At 42.0% G+C, this 22,127-nt stretch overlaps 1 protein-coding gene across 2 annotated transcripts; it reads right to left on the reverse strand.

Moving 5' to 3' along the window:
• Positions 1 to 2,524: 2,524 nt before the first annotated feature.
• On the reverse strand, positions 2,525 to 21,572 carry FBXO33 (F-box protein 33). 2 transcript variants are annotated; one of them, XR_006178210.1, is made up of 5 exons: positions 21,061 to 21,572; positions 15,163 to 15,273; positions 9,784 to 10,469; positions 4,117 to 5,934; positions 2,525 to 2,640 (listed from the first exon to the last, which is right to left on the reverse strand). XR_006178210.1 is itself a non-coding variant. In XM_042867821.1 (4 exons), exons 1-4 carry the CDS (start codon positions 21,570 to 21,572, stop codon positions 5,663 to 5,665), a joined length of 1,581 nt encoding a protein of 526 aa, XP_042723755.1. In that variant the 3' UTR covers positions 3,939 to 5,662. The 2 variants fall into 2 exon arrangements, 1 of the variants encoding a protein (XP_042723755.1); XM_042867821.1 differs by lacking the exon at positions 2,525 to 2,640 and having other exon boundaries at positions 3,939 to 5,934.
• Positions 21,573 to 22,127: the final 555 nt, after the last annotated feature.

Raw genomic sequence — 22,127 nt, forward strand, 5'->3', positions numbered from 1 at the left:
GAAAGTTTTAGGGAAGGGAAGAGGAACCCAACTACGTACATACTCTGTTAATGACTTGTAGGTGATCTTTCAGTTGAGAAAGCTTCACAGAATGGAAGATGCCAGCAACTTACCACTGTGGCACAAAGGAAAGGAAATGTGAAGCAACTCTTATCACCACTGAAAACTGCTAGCCTAAGGTATGTTTCATTGCAGGTGTTCTGTTTTTGTAAGTCAAGATGCTGTGAAAGCAAGGAGTTACCATCTTAAAACTGTATGTGATACTTCAGCATCACCAGACAATTGTTGGTAGATGCGTGGCCACGGTAAACAGCAGCTGAAGCCCTAGTTAGTATTTTTTGTTTGCTTTTTTTCTGTCCCAGCATGAATTCAGTTTAACAGTGTTCTAACACTAACAAGGGACAAAACTAAACAAAAGCACTCGCCAAGCTTACAGTCTTCATTCTTTCAACTCTGCACGGCTGGAGAGCCATCAGCATTTATCAACCAAGTAGCCATACAGCATGGTAGGAGACTTCTGTAACCATGTAATATTACAGATAATTGAAAGAGCAAAGAAAGATAAAATTCCTTTCTTGCCTGGAAAGAGCACAGAAGCAAGTATAACCAACATACTTTGCAAAAGGGAAGCAACAAAAGTTGTCAAGAACATGCTGCTAAGACAAACGTGCATTTAAAAGAAACCCAAACATAATTGTTTTAGGGGCTAGAAAAAGGTTTTAGAATTGTGTCCATACACACTTTGTAGTGAGTGTTAAGTTTCACCAAAAAAAAAAAAAAAAAAAAAAAGCAGAACTGAGGAACACAAGAAAAGTGGCATCTCTGTTTCTTGCCCCATGGTAGTGATTGTTAGAGCAGCCAAAGCAGCCTTCCTGCAACCAGGGCACAGATTCTCATTGAGGTGACAGGCTGTATCAGAACAGAGCCCTGCTCCATATTTACCTGCTGTCATACAGTCTAAAGGCCCCTGCTAGAAGCTGCTGGCTCTTGTCAGTTGGTGTTGTTAAGGCTCTAACACACTTCAACTTGAAAACCATGTAATTACAGTGCAGTCATCTGGTAAGGAACCCTTTAAAAAACAGAAAAACTGTTTTTAGCTAAGGCTCCACTGAGAGTAGCAGCAGTGGGCAGCAAGCTGCCATTCCCCCATTCTCCACACGTGCACACACACAGAAAACAGTTTTTAATGTTAACCAAGTCTGTACACTTGCTCTACTCTCACAAGCTACCACACCCCATAATTAGAAGTTTCCAGAAAGCTCCAGCACACTTTTTTTTGTAACTGCTTGCTTAGATCAAGTCTGCAAAGTGAGCTTTTCTTTCTGTAACACTCCTGCTCTTAACCTTATTTCCCATAGGCTTATTTTGGCTGCAGAACTGCCCCATGGCTCCTCCTTGCTATTTCTTTATTCTTTCTAATTTAGTCAAAGGCATTTAGATAAGCCCTTTATTTAAGCTACTGGCCAATGAAAACTGGCAGCAGGCACTTTAAAGGTTCATGTGTTGAAATCTTTAACTGCTGTTTAGCTTAGTTCAGCTGTTGCATCACTTTTAGCCATGATTTGCTTTCCAGAGGCTCTAAGTTGGCCTGTGGGACTTAACCAGGCCCCTAAAAGCAGCTGTCCAGCTTATACATCCACCTTTGCATCAGCCCTAAGAACAGCCAGAAGCACCAACTGTCAGCCAATAACCCCATGTGTAGAAAACAGCCGAAGTCACCGAGGCCCTTAATGTTGGTAATACTGCCAACAGAACAAACTTTTTTTTAATCCCAAAAGTACTTGTAAGTGTAGCTCCATTATCTGAACAGATGCAGAGCTAAATATTTGTTTTAGCTTATAATTAACTGTCTTCAAAATACAATTGTTCCTCCACCAAAACAGTGGACTCCATGCCCACAATGGCAGGGAGCCGCAGGCAAAATGAAAACTAACTGGACTAAAGATAATACAGAACAGGCATGGATTGGAGCATCCTGCAAACAGAATGGCACTTTTTCTTTTTTTCCAGCAGTATCCCAAAGTTGCATTTGCAGGCAAGCAACAAAAACAAGCTCATATTTATGCACCAGGAAGTAGGACAGAGTAGTAGTTCACGAAATGGGTTACATAAGCTTGCCTGAGCAGGATCACAGGAGCGCGTGTGCAGGGAAATCCCTGCTCCCCCCACTGGGAAGGAGCAATGGGCTGTAACAATGAAGGGCTTGTGTTCCAACTTCCTGCTGCTAAATCCAAAATGCAACAAGACTAACTTAACACCCCCGTCTTTTTAGGAAAAACAAAAAGAAAAAAAAATTCTTGTTGGGATTATGCAAACTCGAAGCAATTTCACATAGCTCCTCTGGCCCCTCTCAAAGTAGAGTGGTATTTTCTACATTAGGACCAACTTGCCCGCCATTTGATTTACAGCTGCTTTTAATTTGAATCCCTTCATCCTGGTACCACTAATTCAAACTACTGCTAAATGCACAACCACCCGGAAAGGGCCAACTGTTACTTGTTTCTAAGGAAACAGAACCAGAGGTGTACCTTTCCAACTCTGCTGAAGGTCTCTGTTTCTCCAGCCACTCGCCTTGCAGATCCCTATACTTGAAGAGCAAAGGTTCACTGCAGTATACAGACTAAGCACAATGAATTCAACCTGGAACACAAACCATATCCAGACATTAGACTTCAAGCTGAAGGAGGAATCACATCTGAAGTACTAACAGCAATAGTAGTTCCTAGTATTTCACCACAGTACTAACCCCCATAGAGACAGCCCATTTTCAGCATAGTGAAAGGACTGCACACTTCTCTACCACTGACAAGTGGCCAAACTCTCCTGCCCCTTACCTCACCTTTTAACATTACACTAATTTAAATCAGAAAACAGACTACAAACATCGAGGTAATGAAGCTAAACAAGTCCCAACTACAGTAAATAATGCAGCTATGCACAGAAACACTGTAGTCTGCAGAGAAAAAAATTAACATTCTGCAACTCTGAGGACACGACATCTTCAGCAACTTGCATGGGAGCTGCCAGAAATCCTTCTATCACTTTGTAACCAGATTTAAGGCCCAGATGATGCTGAACATCCCTGTCAGATTTAACTGCTACAGAAACCTCCCCTGTGAAGCTGAGCCCCAGAAGGCACCACGACTGTGTCCCGATATTTCACTTTACTGGAAAATTAAAAGCTGTAGTCATATTTATCTACTTATTACCCACAGCAAAATCTACTTCTCTCTCCAGCAAACTGTTAAATGCTCTCGCTTGCCAGAGCTACAAGATCTAGGACAGTGCTCAACCGACAAGCAGTGCAGCCTAGTAGTGGTTTGGGCTGTCACAAAATGAAATTCAGAAGCTCAAACCAAACCCGTGCTTGGCACGCACACACTGAACAGCCACTCCAACAATTCTCACAGCACAGTCAGCCGCTGCAGGGCACGGCAGCTCCACCAGCTTATCAGACATCTGCAATTTTCATTCAGAATACACAGCTACGTACTCTGAGTGCGGATAAAATGTCAACTGAAGCATTGTGGGTATTCATAATCTATTTAATAGTGGGACACCAAAAAGAGTACTACACATTTTTCTAGATCACATTAGATTTTGATTTAAGCAATTGCAACGGATGCAGGAATTTCTCAAAATAGTCTTCTATATTCTACAATCCACAGTTTACTGTATCAGTCTAGTAAGTCATATTGTGATATATCGTTTGTGCTAACTGGTCTGGTAGTCTGAGCTTCAGCAAAGCACCTTTCCCCTCCCCTCCAAAAACATTGACAAAATTCAGCCAAGTAATAGAAACTGCTGTATGACATTTTAGACTCTTTCTTTGACCTAAACACAATGGGAGCTACCAGTTATACACAGCTTATGAATGATCATTGCAATTTAAGTCTAGAAATTCTCATGCTGATACAACAAAATATTTTATACAGTGATCAATTTTTAATGCTTTATTTATTGATTAAAAGAATATACATTTAACATAAACCATACAACATCAGTCATCAATTCAAACATTCAGCTGGTTTCCTTACATTTTCTGTCAGGAGTTTATTTTTTAATCTGATCACATTTATAAGATAAAATCTCACCACATCTGGCATATACACACACTGTGCCAGTGGATTCACTCTACTGATGTACATATAAAATCCGCATGGTATGTGCTCACTGGAGACAAAACAGCGCACACCTGTCAAAAGGTCATTTTAATATAAGATGGTAAAACCATTTGTAAAACACATATAAACTTTTTCCATAAATAGAATCATATCTGGACATCTGTTGCATAAATTGTGTTTTCCAAAGCTTACAATATAGCAGCCAGGTCTCAGCACTGCTGGGCACCCACGTTGGCCACTTACTTTATTATTGCAGACTGTCCTTTAAACATTAAATGCACAACATTCGTACCACTTAAAACTGGGGTCAGGTGGAAGTCTCACAGAGACCACGTCTGTACCGCGGTTGCCCTGAAACAGTTAAATCGGCTTTTAAAGCCTCTCAGATATAACAAGATTTTAAAACATACTTCATGGAATGTTCTTCATGCATCGTAGCAGCTCATACCTGTGATAGAACAAGCTTTGTATTTGTTTCCTTTCCTTCCTTTACATTCACTATTCACAGTGAAACAGGTGCATGTTTGTTAAGAGTTCTGAGGTTGCTGACTGAGCCACAGCACAGCTGTGTACCACAGGTCGAAATTCGACCTTATATATTACAATCTAGCAGTATCTGGCTGGCCAGAAGCTGGCCTGCCCCTGCCAGCATGTGGGCACTTCTTCGTTTTTAATCTATTCTTTGGCAGCTGACACAGGCGCTGACAGAGAAAATCCAGTGACTTAGTTGCTAGGGATTTCACGACTAATGTTTGTTTGCAGGTGTATACCTTTATACTGAAGCCTTTACTGTTATGCTTCTACCTCATCGGAGTGCACTTCCTAGTTTTTCTCTCTTAAACTTTGGCCCAAAGCTAACTTCTGAGGAACACGACAGAAGATGAGAATAAACTAGGAGGAGTTTACACAAAGAACTCGAAACACCACGGAGCATGGAGTGAATCTGCAAGTACGGCTATCTGAAAAGCGAGTGTTTCACAGCACTGCTTGACAGCCAAGGAGAACTGGGAGCGGTAGCAGGGCATGCTTCAGAACCGGTATGTGAAACGAAGCAAGGCGAGAGTCTAACAACGAACAGCCCTGGATAGACCTCTCTTCCTTTTAAGCCTATTAAGTAGCATGCTACCAGATTAAGCAAACAATGACAGCATAGAAATCCACTGGGCTATGGATATGGATATCAAAAGCAGCTGGCTCCTGAGCACAGAACTCCGATATAATAGCAAAAATAATTCAAAATGCAGTTAATAAAAATAAAGTTAGCCGGCAACCTCAGACAGCCTTTGGCTGCTTCTCTGTAAGGTTTGGTAGACAAGTCCATTAACCGTGAAAACCCTAAACACTGCCACTTTCAGCTTCTAAACCAATACCCGACTACGTTCTTTGATCAAGAAGTAGAATACACATATGTAATTCTATATAGCTAATACTGATTAAACACAGCACAAAAGGGGTTAATTCACGCTACTGAAAAAAAAAAAACAAAACATAATAGGACCCTACTTGCATATGTAACCACAGGAACTGTAAATAAGGAGCTAAATGCCTTCACTGAAGCTTTGCATCTCTCTGTAAAAATGACGAGTTGGCTCAGTGAAGACACTGAGCAGCTCTATGTCCATGACTGCATGCCAAGGTCGACCCAACCCGAGAGATACTTGCTCAATGAGATTATGTACTGGATCCACATCCTGGTCGGCCAGCTCTCCTTGGTCAAAATCAATGCTTTCCTCTGTGACTTCCAGCACTTTCAGATCAGAGCCACGAAGACGAGCAATTGCAATGAGATTGTGAGCCCAAACTGTGTAACCTGTAGGGGGAAAAAAAGCGCTGTGTGATTTTGCAGTATGGCATTTCTTATGGAAGTATTTAATGTCCGATCATCTTAAAATCCTTCCCAACTTACTTTGTCATCTTGTGTCTGGCAGAATTCCCCTCCCAATTTCAGCTTTGGTTGCAAGTAGGAAAGTTCAATTTTACATTTATAATAAGGAAATATCAGAATAATTTCAGTTAGTTCAAAGTTTTTCTATATTGAATTGTTTCACTGTTTGTATCAACTTCTTTGGTACAAGTTAAGTTGTAACTACAATATCAAACCTTCTGTCACCTACTTATAAATAAATCACAAAGAAGCAACTAATCAACTATTTAAAGTGGATATATAAAAGGACTATTTTAAATCTGTATTTTTGCTAGGAAAGAAAACCAGAGTTAGCTTTTATTGCCTTAGAGGTAGCCTTGATGGAAAATAAACAGAACAGAAGCCTCTCCAGGAAGCAGGTCCCACCACTGTAAAAAAAAAAAAAAATCTACATATATCTTTTTATTCTACCTGAGATTAAACATAATTATAAACCTTCCCTCTCTTCCAATCACTGTGTATTAGCATCCCTCTTTCAAAACACTTACTCTGCAGTTACCTGCTAGTTTTCTGTATCTTGGCTAAGCTTTTCCTTGTCCAGGTGCAAAACACAGAGTATTTGGGAACTTCCCTTTTTTGAAAGCTCTGCAAGTCAGCCCTTCCATTGCAAAACAAAAAGGCTCATTTCTGCCTTCATCATCATCATTCTCCCAGGTGCCTCCTGGGCAAATGCACACTTAAGAGTCTAAGTAAAGCTGCCGTCTGTGCAGTATCAGAACTGGGAAAGCATGCTGCTGGAGGAATAACAACCAGCCATGGTCTGGTCTTCAGGAAGGCAATAAGCATGTTCTACATCATGAACTATCGTGACACCTGATTAAAGAATGAGGAAAACTGTAGTGAGAGATTAAAGAAAGGAGAAATTTTCATGTATATTTTTTTCCCCAACTTTTTGTCTGTAAAAACTCCTACAGATATTTTGCTCAAAGTAGTTTTTGAACAAGGAACCCCACAAATGTGTCTTTGGCTCATTTCTAAGACATCAACCATTCAGAATGTATGAACTCCTGCAATTCTCATCTGCTGAGGCTTTACCTGCAGGCACAAGAGAATCAAAAGATAACGCTGTCAGTGAGGCTGTAGGACATAAAACCCAATGGAAAATTGCACTTCTGTGACCTATACTCCTCTCAGGCCTTGAAGGAGCTCACAATACCTTCAGTCATTTTGACAGTAAAGAAAGGTAATGGAAAAAAAAAAAAGCCATGAAGAATAAAAGGGGCAACAACTGTGGTTGAATCCCCTGTGCCACCTGGGGCTCAGGTACACGGCTTTTGCTGTAACTTTTCACTGCCAGATTTTTTTTTTTCCAGTTAATCTTATTTTAAATCTTCTTTTCAAAAGTTTTGCCTCAAGTTTCTCAGGAACTTTCCAGCAGCAAAGAAGCCTCTGCTCAGCTGAAGTATTCCAGAGGTAACAAGGAATAATCGCTTCCTTACATCAAACATCAAACACACCATGAACAGCGGTTTTCCCTTGCTGGTGCACATGTCAGCTTTAGCTTTGCTCTGACACAGAATAACACTGAGGATTACACAGGTAATACAGCACATTTACAGCACAAAATATCTCGGAACTCCACATGAAATGTCTTTCTTTTAAATTAAGGATTTCAGGCCCTGCGGATGGCCAGATCATACCACTGTCTATTCTACCATCCCCATCTCCAAAGACAACACACTCCTCACACCATTCCTACATGCTGCCAGCAGCAGTTAATATCCTTGGCTTGGCTCTCCTGTGCTCCTAATGATGCCACCTTGGTGGGACAATGATACGACTTCACACAGATGTCAGAAAAGGCTCCTGAGGTATCCGAGAAAGAGAGACCTTCAGACACGTTCTCTCTCCCTCCTTTTGTCAGTGCCAAGTGGCAGCCAAAGCTAAGCATGGATCAAAGACTTCCAGAGTAAACTAAAAGCAGAAGAGGGAAAATCTCTCAAAAATATTAGAAACTGAAGAATAACTGCTTCTCATCTAACGGAAAGAAACCCATGCACTTACAAATTGAGCCAATCATGTCTCCTCAAACAAATATTGCCTTTTTTTAAATAAAAAATAAATAAATAAATAAAAAGTTTTCTTAAAGGAAGCTTGGTAGCATCACAAGAAATGTAACAAGAGCACAAGAAACAATTATTAGATAAACAAACCAAAAAAAAAAAAAAAAAAAAAAAAAAAACAAGCATGAGAATAAGATGCTATACTGAACCACCACAGCATTCTAGATCTTTCTTCCTAGCCATATTCTTCTCAGTGTTAGCACTCAAGAAGAAAGATGCATATACTAACAGTAACAGAGAAGTCCTACTCACAACTTAAAAAAGTAAAAATAAGAATTAAGAAAATTAGTAGTAACTTATAAGCAGCTTAGCTAACTTGGTCTACAAAGAGGAGAGAAAAGAAGGGGAAAAGAATCTGAATTCTGAATTTCAACATCAGTGTGTGGTTGATGTTTGGCCCTTCTGTCTCCTAGGTATACAAAAATCTCCACAGAAGATGCAGTAACAATCCTTTGATAGAAAAACTGTAAAAAGTGTTTGCCTTCCCAACACTCTGCACAGAGTAATATATTGTGCACTTATAACAGGTGACACACTAGCTTATAGACAGGTATTTTACCATCTTTTTGAATTCAAATAATGTATTAGGAGATTCTCCTGTTGTAGGAAGAAGGTAAATTGATTTTATTTATTTATTCTAAAAGGCCCTGAAACTTCAATTTAGTGTTAGAGAAACTGCTAAAATCCACCTTTACTGAGAGGTATGGTCATTTGCCAATCTGTGAAACTGTAAGGGGAGGATACAGCAGGACTTTCTGACTTCAGCTGAGATCTGAATGTACCACTTTTGCTGCTGAAGATGTCTCCTGTTTGTGCTGAGTAACTGGAGATTTACTCCTGCAAGCTGCCTGAGGAAATGGCCATTCATTCTTACGTAACAGAACAGAGTCATCCCTTAACTCCTTCATGCATCAGCAAGCTCGCTCTTTGTAAGCCACTTCCAGCACAAACCAAAACAACCACTCTGCACTGTTTCAGTTTCAGGTGCCTTAAAAATGATTCTAACTTCTAATAAAGCTGAATGTAAGCGTGCACTTCTTTTTGATTTACAATTACACAGCAAAAAGGTGAGATAAACCTAGTTATAGTATTACCAGTGAAATCAATGCACTCAGCAAGGTAACCTCTTCCACATTATATTTTTCTCCCCCACACTTCAAGTAGAGAGGTCTCAAATTTTGCACACCACCTTCATCTGCTGCCAGTGTTACCAAGCTGGTAACAGACTTCCTTCCCCTCAGTCACGAGGCACTTAACCTGTGTTAGTTACACAAACAGGAAGTACAATCATCTAATCTTAACAGCCTGTGACCTCATGGCACACACAGCAAGCTTCTGCAGCATTCACATCCATATACCCAGCCACATGAAGGAAACCTGCACTGTGCCTCCTGGAACACTCAGCTCTTAGTGCTCGATTCTGTGAGCAGTCACAAAATCATACGTGATCTCTCATCCAAATTTCATAAGCTACAAGTATATTGAAGATAAGTAAACACACAAATTTCCTATTTTCAAAAGTGAAAATACCAGTATGAACTACAACAGTTTGTATAGTGACCACACAGCAGACTCTTGAACATGACTCTTGCAGAAGCTCATTACAGTTAGAAAAGCTGAAATATTCTAAGCGTTTCAGTCACGTACCGTGCTCACACAACGTATTACCTACCATGAACAGCTAGGAGAGAGAGCCTCGTGCACCTCCAGGCTAATAAGACAAGTGGATCTTCGTTCCGGTTGTCACTAAGATCTGGGAAGCCAGACATATCTATGACATCATTCATTAGTATAAAATGAGTGAGGAACTTATCATACTGCCTGGATATGAGGTCAACAACAGCTCCAGAAACACAAGTGATGTAGCTGTCAAAGTGAATCCTCTCTAGGGGAATACTGGGCTTAAGAATCCTTAACATATCATCGCTCTTTACATCAAAAGCCATGATATAGACCCGAAGATTGGTGCTGTTGCGCGTTAGCGCCTTCCAATTCTCATCTTCTGGCATACTGTCCAATGACTTGTGCATAATGGAAACGCTGTGGACCAGGAGAGACAGTCGATGCAAAGGCACATGGTTGCTGTCAGCCAGGACTCTTGCCATTTCAGCCGTAAAATCACAGAAATCCAAAGCGAGCGAACGCAGATTGACAAAGCGCTCCAATTCAACTGCAGTGATGAGAGTGGTGTTACCAGGGATGTGGTTGTCCAATAAGCTCAGATGTTCCATGGTGTTGGCTATGGGGTTTGATAAGGACGATAATGATGTGGGAGTTACTATTTGCAGCATAAACCCACAGGACAGCCATTTCAATTGCCTGCTGTTGCCCAGTATCTCTTCAAACAGCTGCTGAATTCTGTAAGTAAACAAAACAGATAACGATGCTGTTAAACATGGTTTAGTGTTACCAATTGCATATCAGTCTATTTTTTTTCCCCATTGAAGAATTGTTCCTTCCCCTTTTTATTTATGGCTTTATCCTAAAGGTACTACCATCAGTTTATTGGCAATTACAAAGGTTAGAACACAACGTGCTGCTGACTTCAGCCTTCACTGCGCTTCAAATGTTTGAACTGTAAACTATCCTGACCAAAAAAAAAAAACAATGCACTTCATCGTTCAATTGCAGTGCTGCACTATGAATCTTCCTTTTGTACTTCTCAGCACGTATCCTAGCACATGCTAGCACCTTCCCACAACTGCATTAAGGTTATGCAAATAAGAAAACCTATAATGTTTTTAAAAGCAATAACCATGTTTTTAAAAACAGCTTCTCGTATTTGTTAGCCAGCCTCTCTAGAACTGCAAATTAAAATGGACAAAAAGTCATTTTCATTGAAAAGTTGCAAAAAATTAAGTTTCTCCATGTTAGAATAATCCAAAACCTATTGCTTGATTTTCCCCATTGAAGGGTAAAGAACAAACACATGATAGTTTTGAAACAATTCTGAATATACAGCTGACTGGATTTTTCAGTGTCAACAGCTTGACACATTACAGGAGTAGCTTGGATCTGGTGACATTTTGATCCTAGATCACCAGTGGGAGGCAGTTCTAACACCATCAGAGTCCTCATGTGATGTATAGCACTGTATGATTATTACACACTTCCTCTTATGCATCCCACCTCTCCTATCTCCCACAACTCCTATTAGGTTGTTCTAAATGCAAGAATGTTCTTTAAGTTAGATATGTAATCCAAAAAGGTATTTTAAGGTAAGATTTGAATACCAAATACCAATACTACAGTCCTACTCTACCAACTTCTTCAAAAGAAACAGTTTTCCAGTCCTCATCCCACAGCTGTTAGGGATCCAAATGATCTCTCTCTGCCCAAAGATGTTCAGTGAGCACATACACACTAGGCTGCAAATATAGATGAGTCTAATCTCAAATTTCAGTCAGCTCTAAGGCAAAATCAGCATTTAAGGGAAGCAACTGAGCTAGGCTATGACAGGTCTTTGAGACTTGAAGAAATAAGGCAAATCCATCCAGTAGGAACCTAGCAGGAATTTTTGTGCCTCAAATCAAGCAATGTTTTCCATAGACCTCTTTCTCCTTTATTGTTGAATAACACACACAAACAATTCACATCTATGCTCAAAACAATGCTACAAAGTTATTATTCTTATCCCCATATCTATATTCAAGATAATGTCCAGGCGAATCTAAAGGCTCCATATCGTGACTGACAGCAGAAAAGCACAAACACCATAAAAAGAGGAAAGAGAACAAGGGAAACAAGGAGTCATGCTTCTCAGAGATTTTCCCCTCTCTAAAAGCTTTCAGCTCTCACCTCCTGAGCCAGAGGTGGCTTCCGGTCTGCAGTAACCCTCAGGGGCCTCACTTCCAGCAATGTGCCCGGATTCCTCTTTGAGCCAACCCTTCGCAACTGTAACATCCAACTACAAAGAACTCTGCAGTACTATCCCCCTTTTTTCTTGCTTTCACTTGACCTGCCACCTTTGATGTCACATAGTCCTGGTGTTTAAGAAAATTAACAGACCAATCCTCATTTATCCTCCTCCCTGTTTGTATGTGCTTTCCTCCCCACTGCCATCACAGTACCTAGGAAAGACACAACATTTACAGCAATGGTAGCCTTTGCTCTGCAACAGTCCAAGCAACACTAGTGCTTGTAACAGCTTATAGAACAACTCACAAGATGACAAATCAATTTTGACATGCTCTGTCAAATACTACTATCCATACCTCACTGCACTGAAGTTTTAAGTTGTGCTTCTGATAAGATTTAAGCATCTAGGCTTACAAAAGCACTGTTCTAATACCCACAGAACTGGAAACTGATACTGATTTAATGCTATGTAACTTTGTATTTAAGTATTTATACACGTATTTAGATTCATGCTGATAGGTTACCCATCCGTATGTCCTAAGAAAACTTTCCATACCCTTTCCTCTAATTCTTTGCCAATTTAATAATAAAAAAAGAGATCCAGCACTGCAGTATATATTTAGCAATGACTGCTTTCGGCTTGCTTTAAATGCCTGCTTTATATGAGGATAGACAGGAGGAACAATAAAAACTGCAGGCTCTTAGTTTAACAGATTTCAAATACATCTTTCTATCACCCTAATAAGGGTTTATTCCTTCCCTGTAAATTCTTACACACATTCTATTTTTCATTTTAGACTGCATCTAATTGGAGTTTGCAAAAACAGTTTGAATTGTGTCTAAATTCTAGAACACACTAAGTGAATTCCTGGAAATTAACACCTATTTTACAACTACACTTCAACTGCATACTATGTTGTATGAAATTCATCCTAGCATGTATGTGACAATCTTAAAGCTCATTTAGAAAATGTAAGTGTAAGCATGGTTTCAAACACAAACACAAAATATAATCAAAGCCCAGCATATGCAAGAAAACAATTTAGAACAGTGATGTCTCAACAAGCATACTTAGTTTTGCTCCCAGTGAAGAGCAGTGAAGGGGATGCTCCCCATCAGCCTACAACTGCTGGTACAGAAAAGCATTGGTGGCCCTGGATAGGAAGTAAACCTAATAACAAAACCTATATGGAGCTCATTTGCTTAAAAACTGTATCAGTCACCATGTTCTGTTTAATGTAAGAGGCTAAAACTGGTTCTTTTGGAAACAAAACTATCTGAAACACATGGAACAACCACAGAAAGCAGATTTCAGAAAGCAAATACTTTAAACTGCCTTTGCTTTGCTCTGCTCAAGACAAATGCACTCTTTACAATGAGCTTTCACATAGTGATGAACCGAGCTCTAAAGAGAATTTTAGAAAGTATCCAGGGACACATAGGCAATACAGAAAAAGAACAGGCATTATAAACCCATTTATTGTATGTGCTGACCACTGCAAAAGAAGGATTTTGGAAACGTAACCCAAGGCCTCCTCTTCCCCCAGAGCAACAGCTAGTCTTTACTGGGAAACGGCCTAACGGCTCTGTGCCAGCTGAGATTCCACGCAAGGTCTGTTACATTCAGTTCCATGCTATGGACTTGAGGAAGTGTCATGTTTTCTTCTCTAACTGTTTGAATTGTAGGAAGCTTCCAAAAGAGACAGCATCATTTACCACCACACAGGTTCCAAAATCCTCAGCCACTATTAACACTGTCTCCACAGGTTGCTCAATATCCTTCAGTGTTAGCTATTTGCACCCATGTTTTGTAACTTAACTGATGCAAACATCCAAACATGCAAAAGGCAAGACTACAAAGACAAAGATTTACTTCCTGAAGTAAAGTAATGTTGTTAGTGCTGATGATTCACTGCCAACTTTCATCTAATTTAGAAAAGAACTAGCAGGTTCCAAACATGCTGCTTTAGTTCATAAAACAAAGAAGAGGTAGCATTTGTTTCCTCATTCCAAAACATGCAAAGGTCAGTATCTATGTGAAAGACTAATTTCAGTTCAGATAATAAATTAATTTTGAATTGTTTATGCTATGAAGTATGCATAGCAATTTTTGTTATTAGTTCAAAGAAATATTGAACCGTATGCTCAGCTGAGTAAACACTTGCTTCGATGGCTCTCTCTAAGCCTCAGGACAATGATTTCATTACGTATTTGTTTTCACAAAAGATAAGAAAAGGGCTTTTTACCTGCAGACAGTACATATGCTGAACAGGAGCTTAAACTACTCTGAATTCTGCATTCTAAGCATAACAGGGTAAGAAAAATGCACATCTCTATGTACTCTGATGCGCAAGGACCAAGCATTTAGTTTGATAGTTGCACTCTCATACATACATTGATCTGACGATATATTCATACTAGTTCTAAAACCATTGAAAATAAACAGGAAAGATCTTGAATAGCTGTACTTATTCTCAAGCCACCCAGACAATGTTTACACTGACACAAATTAAAATGAGGGTATTCAAGTTTTATCTATATGGAAAGTTTTAACAGAACTAATAAACTATTTAACTTAGCATAACTCCTCTGGGATAATTGATTCCAGATGTCAGTAGCTTTTAAATTTGTCTTGCACCATTTCCAAAGAGCACAAACCAGGTATTTTGATTATATGCATTCAAAGGCTGTACAGCAGTGTAATTATGGCAAGCTAAAATACACCTCTGAGACTAAACAAGCACACTGTGAGCTAAGATCTTACAGGAATCCTACAAATACCTAACCTAGTTTTGAGATACAACTTAAAATAAGTTCTTGGTGCTTATGTCCTCTTTTAAGTTCAACAAGAATTGAGGACATGCAGTAGTGAATACATCAGATGAGCTCCTTGTATATTTTTTTCCATGTATAGCAATAGTAAATGTACTGGTAAGATTCCTGTCCCTCCTCTTGTTTTAACAGAAGTTGTTTCTAGAGCACAATATAAAAATGAAAGAAAGGATTCCCACCTAAAAGAAGACCACAAAACCAGAGTACTTCATGCAAGTACTAGAAATAAAACAAATTCAACTTAAGAATTTTGATTCTCACCCAATAAAAAAATGTGAAGCTTTCTCAGTCCCTGTTTCAGACATGAAAAACTCATACGTATTGTTTTAACATATTTGACAGTTTACAAAATATAACTTACTGCTTAATCTTTTTGCCATCGGGGTCAACCTTGCCGAGGTATGTGTTTGATATACTTCCATGTTGCTGCAGAATGCTTATATCCCCAAAGAGACTTAACTTCTGGAGGTTCCTGCAATGACAAAACAAAAAGGGATCTGTATACAAAACAAAAACATTGTAAGGAAACACTCTGGATAAGACAAAAACAGTAGTAAGAACACATTATTATACGGAACACATAAACTCTTCTGGGAAGCATCCTACTGTCCTGCAGTACAGGCATGTTTGGAGCTAGACAGAGACCAAAGCATAGAGGGGAGGAGGGATGTACAAACTGGTGATTCTAGCTGTAAAGCAAACGTCAGCTTCCAGTGACCACAGAGGCCACCACCATAAAGCCGACTTCCTGCAGTACTTTCTCGTTCCCTTTAATTCTTGGAACGTGGGCACATAACGTCACAGGTGAAAACATCAGCTATCTATTCCCTTTCAAATGTAATGCTGTGTTCAAAGCACTAACAGAATACAACTGTGAGAAGCCTTTCCTGAACACTCCTGTATCGTAGCCAGGTTACGAACGGGGGGCCCAAATATGCAGCAGCTGAGGCAGCACAAGCTTCTGATGGAAGCGGAGCAAAAGATCCCAGCAATCCCAGTCAGTGTTTGATTTCCGTTACATCAAAGTAGTGGAAGCTGTTCTGACACTGGTCAACAGAAGAGGATTATTTGTCCATTGTGATACAATTTTCAGAAGTAATACCTAAGAAGTGAAAGACCACCTCTAGTTTTATGCTGGACTTGTCTTAGTGTGTTAGACAGACAGACAGGCAGATTCCCATTCCCCACTACAGTTCACTCCTGTGACTTGCATCTTTCCTATGCCTTGAAAAAGATCAAGCAGAAGTTACGAAAATGATAGCAGTTTCAGAGCAGCTTTCTTTTGCAGTATTTCTTTTCAGGCTGTTGTTGCTGCATTTTTCTAACTGACAAAAGATCTTTCTGGATGTTTTTAAATTTATTTATACACACAGTAAGTTAGATTTACTTCCAAACATTCAAGGAAAACTTTGCCCTTGGAAATGAACACAGCAAAATCGTAAATGGCTGTGAGAGTAAAATTCATCCTTAATTAGCAGATGCCAATTAACTGGCAGCTGACAATTCAGAAAGTCATAGAAATCCTTACTTCTGCTGGCTTACTAGTCATACACTAATACTGCAGATCAGCTTTTAGGAAAACACAATACAGTCACGAAGCTCAAAGCCCAGGGAAGCTCTGGTGCCAGTTATCTACCTCCACAGGATGAGCAGAAGGTGACAAGGAGTCAAGGTTTTACCTTTTTAAGTCTGAACCTAATAGGTATCCACTGCAAATAATTATGGACCTGTTTGAAGTTCCTGCATTAAATAACCACAGAGCTGCTTGCTGAAATCTAGCCACTGTCACATCTCCTACTTTTCTTCTATGGCTGACTGAATGACTTTAAAAGCTCCACAAGCTCCTATCAAGTCAAATATCAAAGCAAAGCACCTAGATTTTACAGCCTTTTCAGAGATCAAAACACATTAAATTATTCGAAATACAGGACTACTGTAATGATGGTATTTAAACATAACTGAGCCCTGTCCACATGCATAATATTCTACACATCTAAGTCAATGCCTGATCACACTGAAGAGTAAGTATGGCAGGGCAATCTTAAGACTGTGGCAACACCATTGAGAGTATTCTGCGCTCTTCTGTCTCCCACAGATTTTGAGGAAAGCCTGGTACACAGGAAAGTCAGCAGAAACATCTATCAGGTGTGAGAGGCAGTCTTCACAGCCAATATTCTAATTATACAATCATAACCTTCTGATTTCAGTGACTTAATTCTGAGAGTTAAGACAAAATGCAATCTTTCGAACAATTCTGATTCACCTGCATATTCACATCACACACAGGTCTTGTTCATTGCTACTCAGATCCCAGTGAATGCTGCTGCAGTGTTACTTTCAGAGCCTATAAGCAATAAGACTTACAAAACACCATTTACAAGTACCTCACACAGTTTGCTTGCATTTGTCTCACTGCCATTCTACGCACTATAGAGACACAGTAAAAGCTTTCCACCTTACAATTTAAGCAGTGAAAACATCTGATTACTCTTCCACTCACAGCATAGTTACAACCATCAAAAAACGTGATCAGAGTTCCATTCAGTATTAGATCTGTCACTACTGTAGACAATATAATCTCCGCGGCATCTGGCTCACCTCTCACCCTTACTCCATTGGATTAGTAAAGCCACTGCTATTTAAATAAAATAATTTAGGAGTTAACTGTCCTCTTTCGATGAAAGTCACAACAGCATAGTCTTAATACTATATATACTACAAATGCACATAGCTTGGAAAGAACATTCTCTTTCGGATTTAGTATTTGTTTGTCATATAATAACTATTTGTACTCCACTAGCTCAGAAAGTATACTAAAAGTAATACGCTTCTTGCTATGCTCTATCTTCAGTTTTGGTGCACCTTCTTGAACATCCATCCTCCATTCTGCAATGCAAAAAAAAAAAATCCCAACGGACTTGCTTACATTCAGCAGGAACAAAGCGATAAGGCACACACTGTCCTACTAGATTCCTGGGTTTTTTTGGTTGGTTGGGGTTCGTTTTGTCGTTGCCAGCTGCTCGCTACAGTTAATAGAAGAGAGTTCTTAAAAAGCCTCAAATACAGACACAGTCTACTCCTTTGAATGATTCACAAATGTTTGGCAACTCCAAAGCGGATACCTTCACTGAGACACCTTAGCTTACTATAATCTGCATTTTTGTTTCACAGCACAGATCAAACAAAGACTGCTTAACTAGCTCCAGTCCATACCAAAAAGACTTGCACAGAGCGTCACCCTCCTTCCTGCCTCCCGGAACTTATGTTTTCAAAGAGCAGCATGTGATGGTGCAGATGGTGAAGCTCCCTGAAGGACCCCAGGAAACAACTTGCCCCTCTTGATATTGTTGCATGATGCCACCCCCTACATTTTATTTTTAATTACTAAGTAGAATATCATCAGTTTAAATACTGCACTTCCATTCGCCTCGTTTGTTGTCGAACAACTGGAAAAGTTACAAACCACTACAGACATCACTTCGGTACTTTCTTTTTTTTAAGAAATTACAGAATTTCAGAGCTCCTCCTCTTGGTTTCAGTGCCAAGAAAGTGGTATTTTGGAATAATGTGCTCTCACTCACAGAATGAGAGCTGTGTTGACCTGAGCTCTGCCTCAAACACCAGACAGACCTTCAACATAGCCGTGGATGCCGACTACCAGCACCAATACCGATCAGAATGCTATCAGGGGTTTCTAACTGTGCATCTGCAACCTCTTTAATTCTATCAGAATTACCAAAGATTGCTCCAAAATACTTTTCCAGAGACTTAACAGAAAATACTGTATTTGCATGAAAGCACACCATCATTCTCCTGTACCCAAGAGGACATCCAGAAGTTGCATTACCTTTAATCCTTCTGTTAGTCTTTTCTTAAGTCCTGCAGTATTATAAATCCTCAAGGAATTTCATTTAAAGAACTTTTTTTTTTTTTTTTTTTCCTGAAAGGAGGAAGTTGTTGCTGTATTGTTTAACAACAGATTTAAATCATACAAGATTACATGGTTAAGAAACAGCACACCATTTTACTAAAGTGGATTTCTCCCTTTCTAGCTCTTAAGCGTAAGATGGAAGTCCTTTGGATTTCTCTGCCAAAAAGCTATCAGGAGGGCTGACAGGAGCTATGAAAGAATCATCCTGTTTCAAACCCTGTTCCAAAAGGAATGCATCTGCTGCAATTTAGTTGCTGGAGAAGTTAAAAACATTGCTTTTTCCTTTATTTTGGAAATTGGAATAGCTATCACGTGTACAAGAACATTCTGCAAGCACAAAAAGAAATCATTAATCACCCTGGTGCTACAGATGAGCAAACAGAAGCAGAGAAACAAAGCGACTGACTGCAGTCCTTCGGCCAATAAAATGAAGCACTGAGCAGGTGACAATGGTTCCACTTTAGAGGTAAACTAAGAAGGAGAACCAAGCAGCAACTTAACTCACATTAACGTTTCTTTCCACCTCATTTCTATCTAAAAGCTTCACTTAAAAAATCTAAAAGACAGCATTCTACATGTCAACAAACTGGTTGTGGATAGTTACTTTTCAAGAACCAAAAAAAAAAGTATCAAAATAAAACCCAAACCTTGCTTATGAGGGAAAAAAAAAGCTCATTCTAGAAGTAATTCTGAATGTACATCTGTTTCATGTAAATCCCCCTCGCATGTTTCTGTGCTCACTGAAAAAAGTCTGCTGTGATAACCAGGTACTATGCATTTCCAGGTGGTACATTTTTCATTCCAAAGTCAAACAGCAGCAGACAAGTGATCCGCTGTTTCAGATCACATCAAGAATATATAGAGACACTAAATGTTATCAAAGATGGTAACTTTTCATCCGTACCTACCACAGAACTACACTTATCTACCAGAGAACAGCCAATGAAGAAACAACTGCTACTACCAAGTGTTTTGATGCAGTCTTCAGCCACATTGTACACACAAAAAAGTGTAAAAAGGACTTCAGAAGGCGGTGTTAATGCACTAGCTGGAGATAACGCCATGAAATCTCTCTCTTCCAAAAGTGAAGTACACCGAAACCATTCTCATAATGCATTTCACTTTTTTTCCCCAAGGAATCTCTCACACAATATCTCCTGCAGCTTCTAACTGTCCACTTAAAATGCTGAAATCCACCTAGCGGTATTTATAACAGATTTGATAACCATCAACTGACGTCATGTATGATATCAGCTGAATTTCCCCAAGATTCAACAGCAAAGTGAAAGCTTCTTCTGAAAGGCAAGAGGAGACTGATTAGGGCAGCTAAACCTGCAGGCTGAGGATTCACAAGGCAAGAAACAAATCAAGATGAAGGTGAGCTGTGACCCACAGGCAGTGTCCAAAAGCACACTTGCGCCTCCAACCGCTGCAGTTCCCCCAGGAAGTACCTGCGGGCATCGCAGGGCCTAGGAACCGAAAGTGAGACTTCGCATGCTGCACTTGTGTTCCCTTAACGCCAACCAGGAGCTGAAGCTCAGCTTTCCCCACACAAACCAGAGGAGAAGTGAAGGCCTCACGCTGCTTATTAACTGTTTCAGGGTCAGGGTCGGTGGCTGTACCACAATGCAGCTACCAATAGTTTTCCAACAACTATCTGCAGAAATGCCCTAAAATATTCAGCGGTGGTCGCTTTGCCCCCAGCAGGTGATGTACACTGCCAGGTAGGAAAGCACATAGCCACTTACTATCCTGCAGCCTGCACGGCTTCCCAACACACTGTGACTTCACTGCACAGTCTGGTTTTCTGACTGGAGGCCGTGCATTATGACCTCTGAGTTTTTAAAAGATACTGTGTGGGAGTGTTAGCAAGATAAGCAAAGAGAAAGCAAGCGTTTTCATTTTAGAAGTCCAACCTGAGCAAATTAAGACTCAGTACCAAAGAATAAGTGCGATCTGAGCGCATTTTAAGCCCAGAGCACGGGAAAAGGAATCCACTGCTCAAGCGGATCGAGGAATCGCCTGAAGCACGTTCACAGTAAGCAACCAGAAAGATCTCCTCCTGCTGAGGCCAGGCCTCATTCCCGGCTCACAGGGGAGCTCCTTGCCGGGGCCGGCGGCCTTCTTGGCGGCTTTTGTGAGGGAGAAACGAAGTCTCGCTCCAGCGCTCCGACGCTAACTCCCCTATTAGCTCCCCGCACGCACACAGCCCGAGGAGCCCCGCTGCCCGCCCATTCCGCGCCCCGGGGAGGCCGAGGCGCCCCTGCGGCCTTTGTGTTCCCCGTCGCCGCCTTCCCTGCCCTCCCCTGCCGGCGGCACGCTCGGTACCTGTTGTTGCGAACGCTGCTGAGCACGCACAGCACCAGCTCCAGGTAGGTCCTCAGCAGCTCGAGCCACCGCGGGCACAGCGGCGCCGCCTCCCCGTCGCCCGCCGCCACCGCCGCGCCCTCGCCCGCCGCCGCCCCGCCGCTCGGGTAGTTGTCGGCGGCGAACTGGACGCGCAGCTCTCGCACGAACCAGCCGCACTTGCGCATGAGGAACTCGAGGCGCGGGCGCTCGGCCGGCGAGACGCGGAGGCTGAGGCGGAGGCGCGGCCAGAGGGCCGGGTAGAAGAGGCACTCCCGCCAGTGCGAGCAGGCGGCCGAGGCCCGCAGCCGGTCGGGGCCCGCTAGGAAGGAGAAGATGTGCACCACCAGCTCGCTGGGCAGGGAGCCGGCGCCCACCGCCTCCCCGCACACCGACATTCCTGGCGCCGGCCCGAGCCCCGCTGCTGCTGCGGAGGCCACAGGCGGCGGCGGCCCCGCCCTCGCCTGCGGCTCCTGCGACAAAAACAACAACATCAATGACAAGGCGAGGGGGCGGGCGCCGGCCGGGACGCGGCCGCCGCCGGGACGCACCACCCGCGCCGCCGCCGGGGGAGGAGCGGGCTCTACCACCGCCCCGAGCCGCGCGGGTGTGCGGAGGGAGGTGGGCCGTGTCCCCGCCCGCGCGGCGCCGCCTGGGCCGTACCGCGTTGGTCGCGAGGGTGGAGTGTGCAGGCGCCGCGCCGCGGGCGGGCGGGGAGAGCGGGAGCGGCGCGGCGGAGGGGGCTGCAGGCGCCCCGCGGCGGGAATGGAACGTGCCGCCGTTCGAATGGCGGGGGGGCCCGGCCCTACGGCTTCCGCGGGGGGGGTGGGGGGGGGGGTTAACCCTTCCGCGCCCGGCGGCCTCAGCCTGAGGCGGTGCGTGGCTCGGGAGCCGCGAAACCTCCTGATACTCCCCGGTGCGTGTAGAGAAACGCGCGGCGTTTCCTCGAACCCGTCCGAGCGGCCCCGTCGGACTTCCTAGGGCAAGCGAGGCCAGGAGCAGGCGAAGCCCCCAGCCCGGAAGGCTGCCGCGGGGGGCAGTCCCGCTCC

The sequence above is a fragment of the Lagopus leucura genome, unplaced genomic scaffold (genome assembly GCF_019238085.1).
Source record: "Lagopus leucura isolate 7727_CA_CO unplaced genomic scaffold, USGS_WTPT01 Super-Scaffold_1, whole genome shotgun sequence".
Lineage (NCBI taxonomy): Eukaryota > Metazoa > Chordata > Aves > Galliformes > Phasianidae > Lagopus > Lagopus leucura.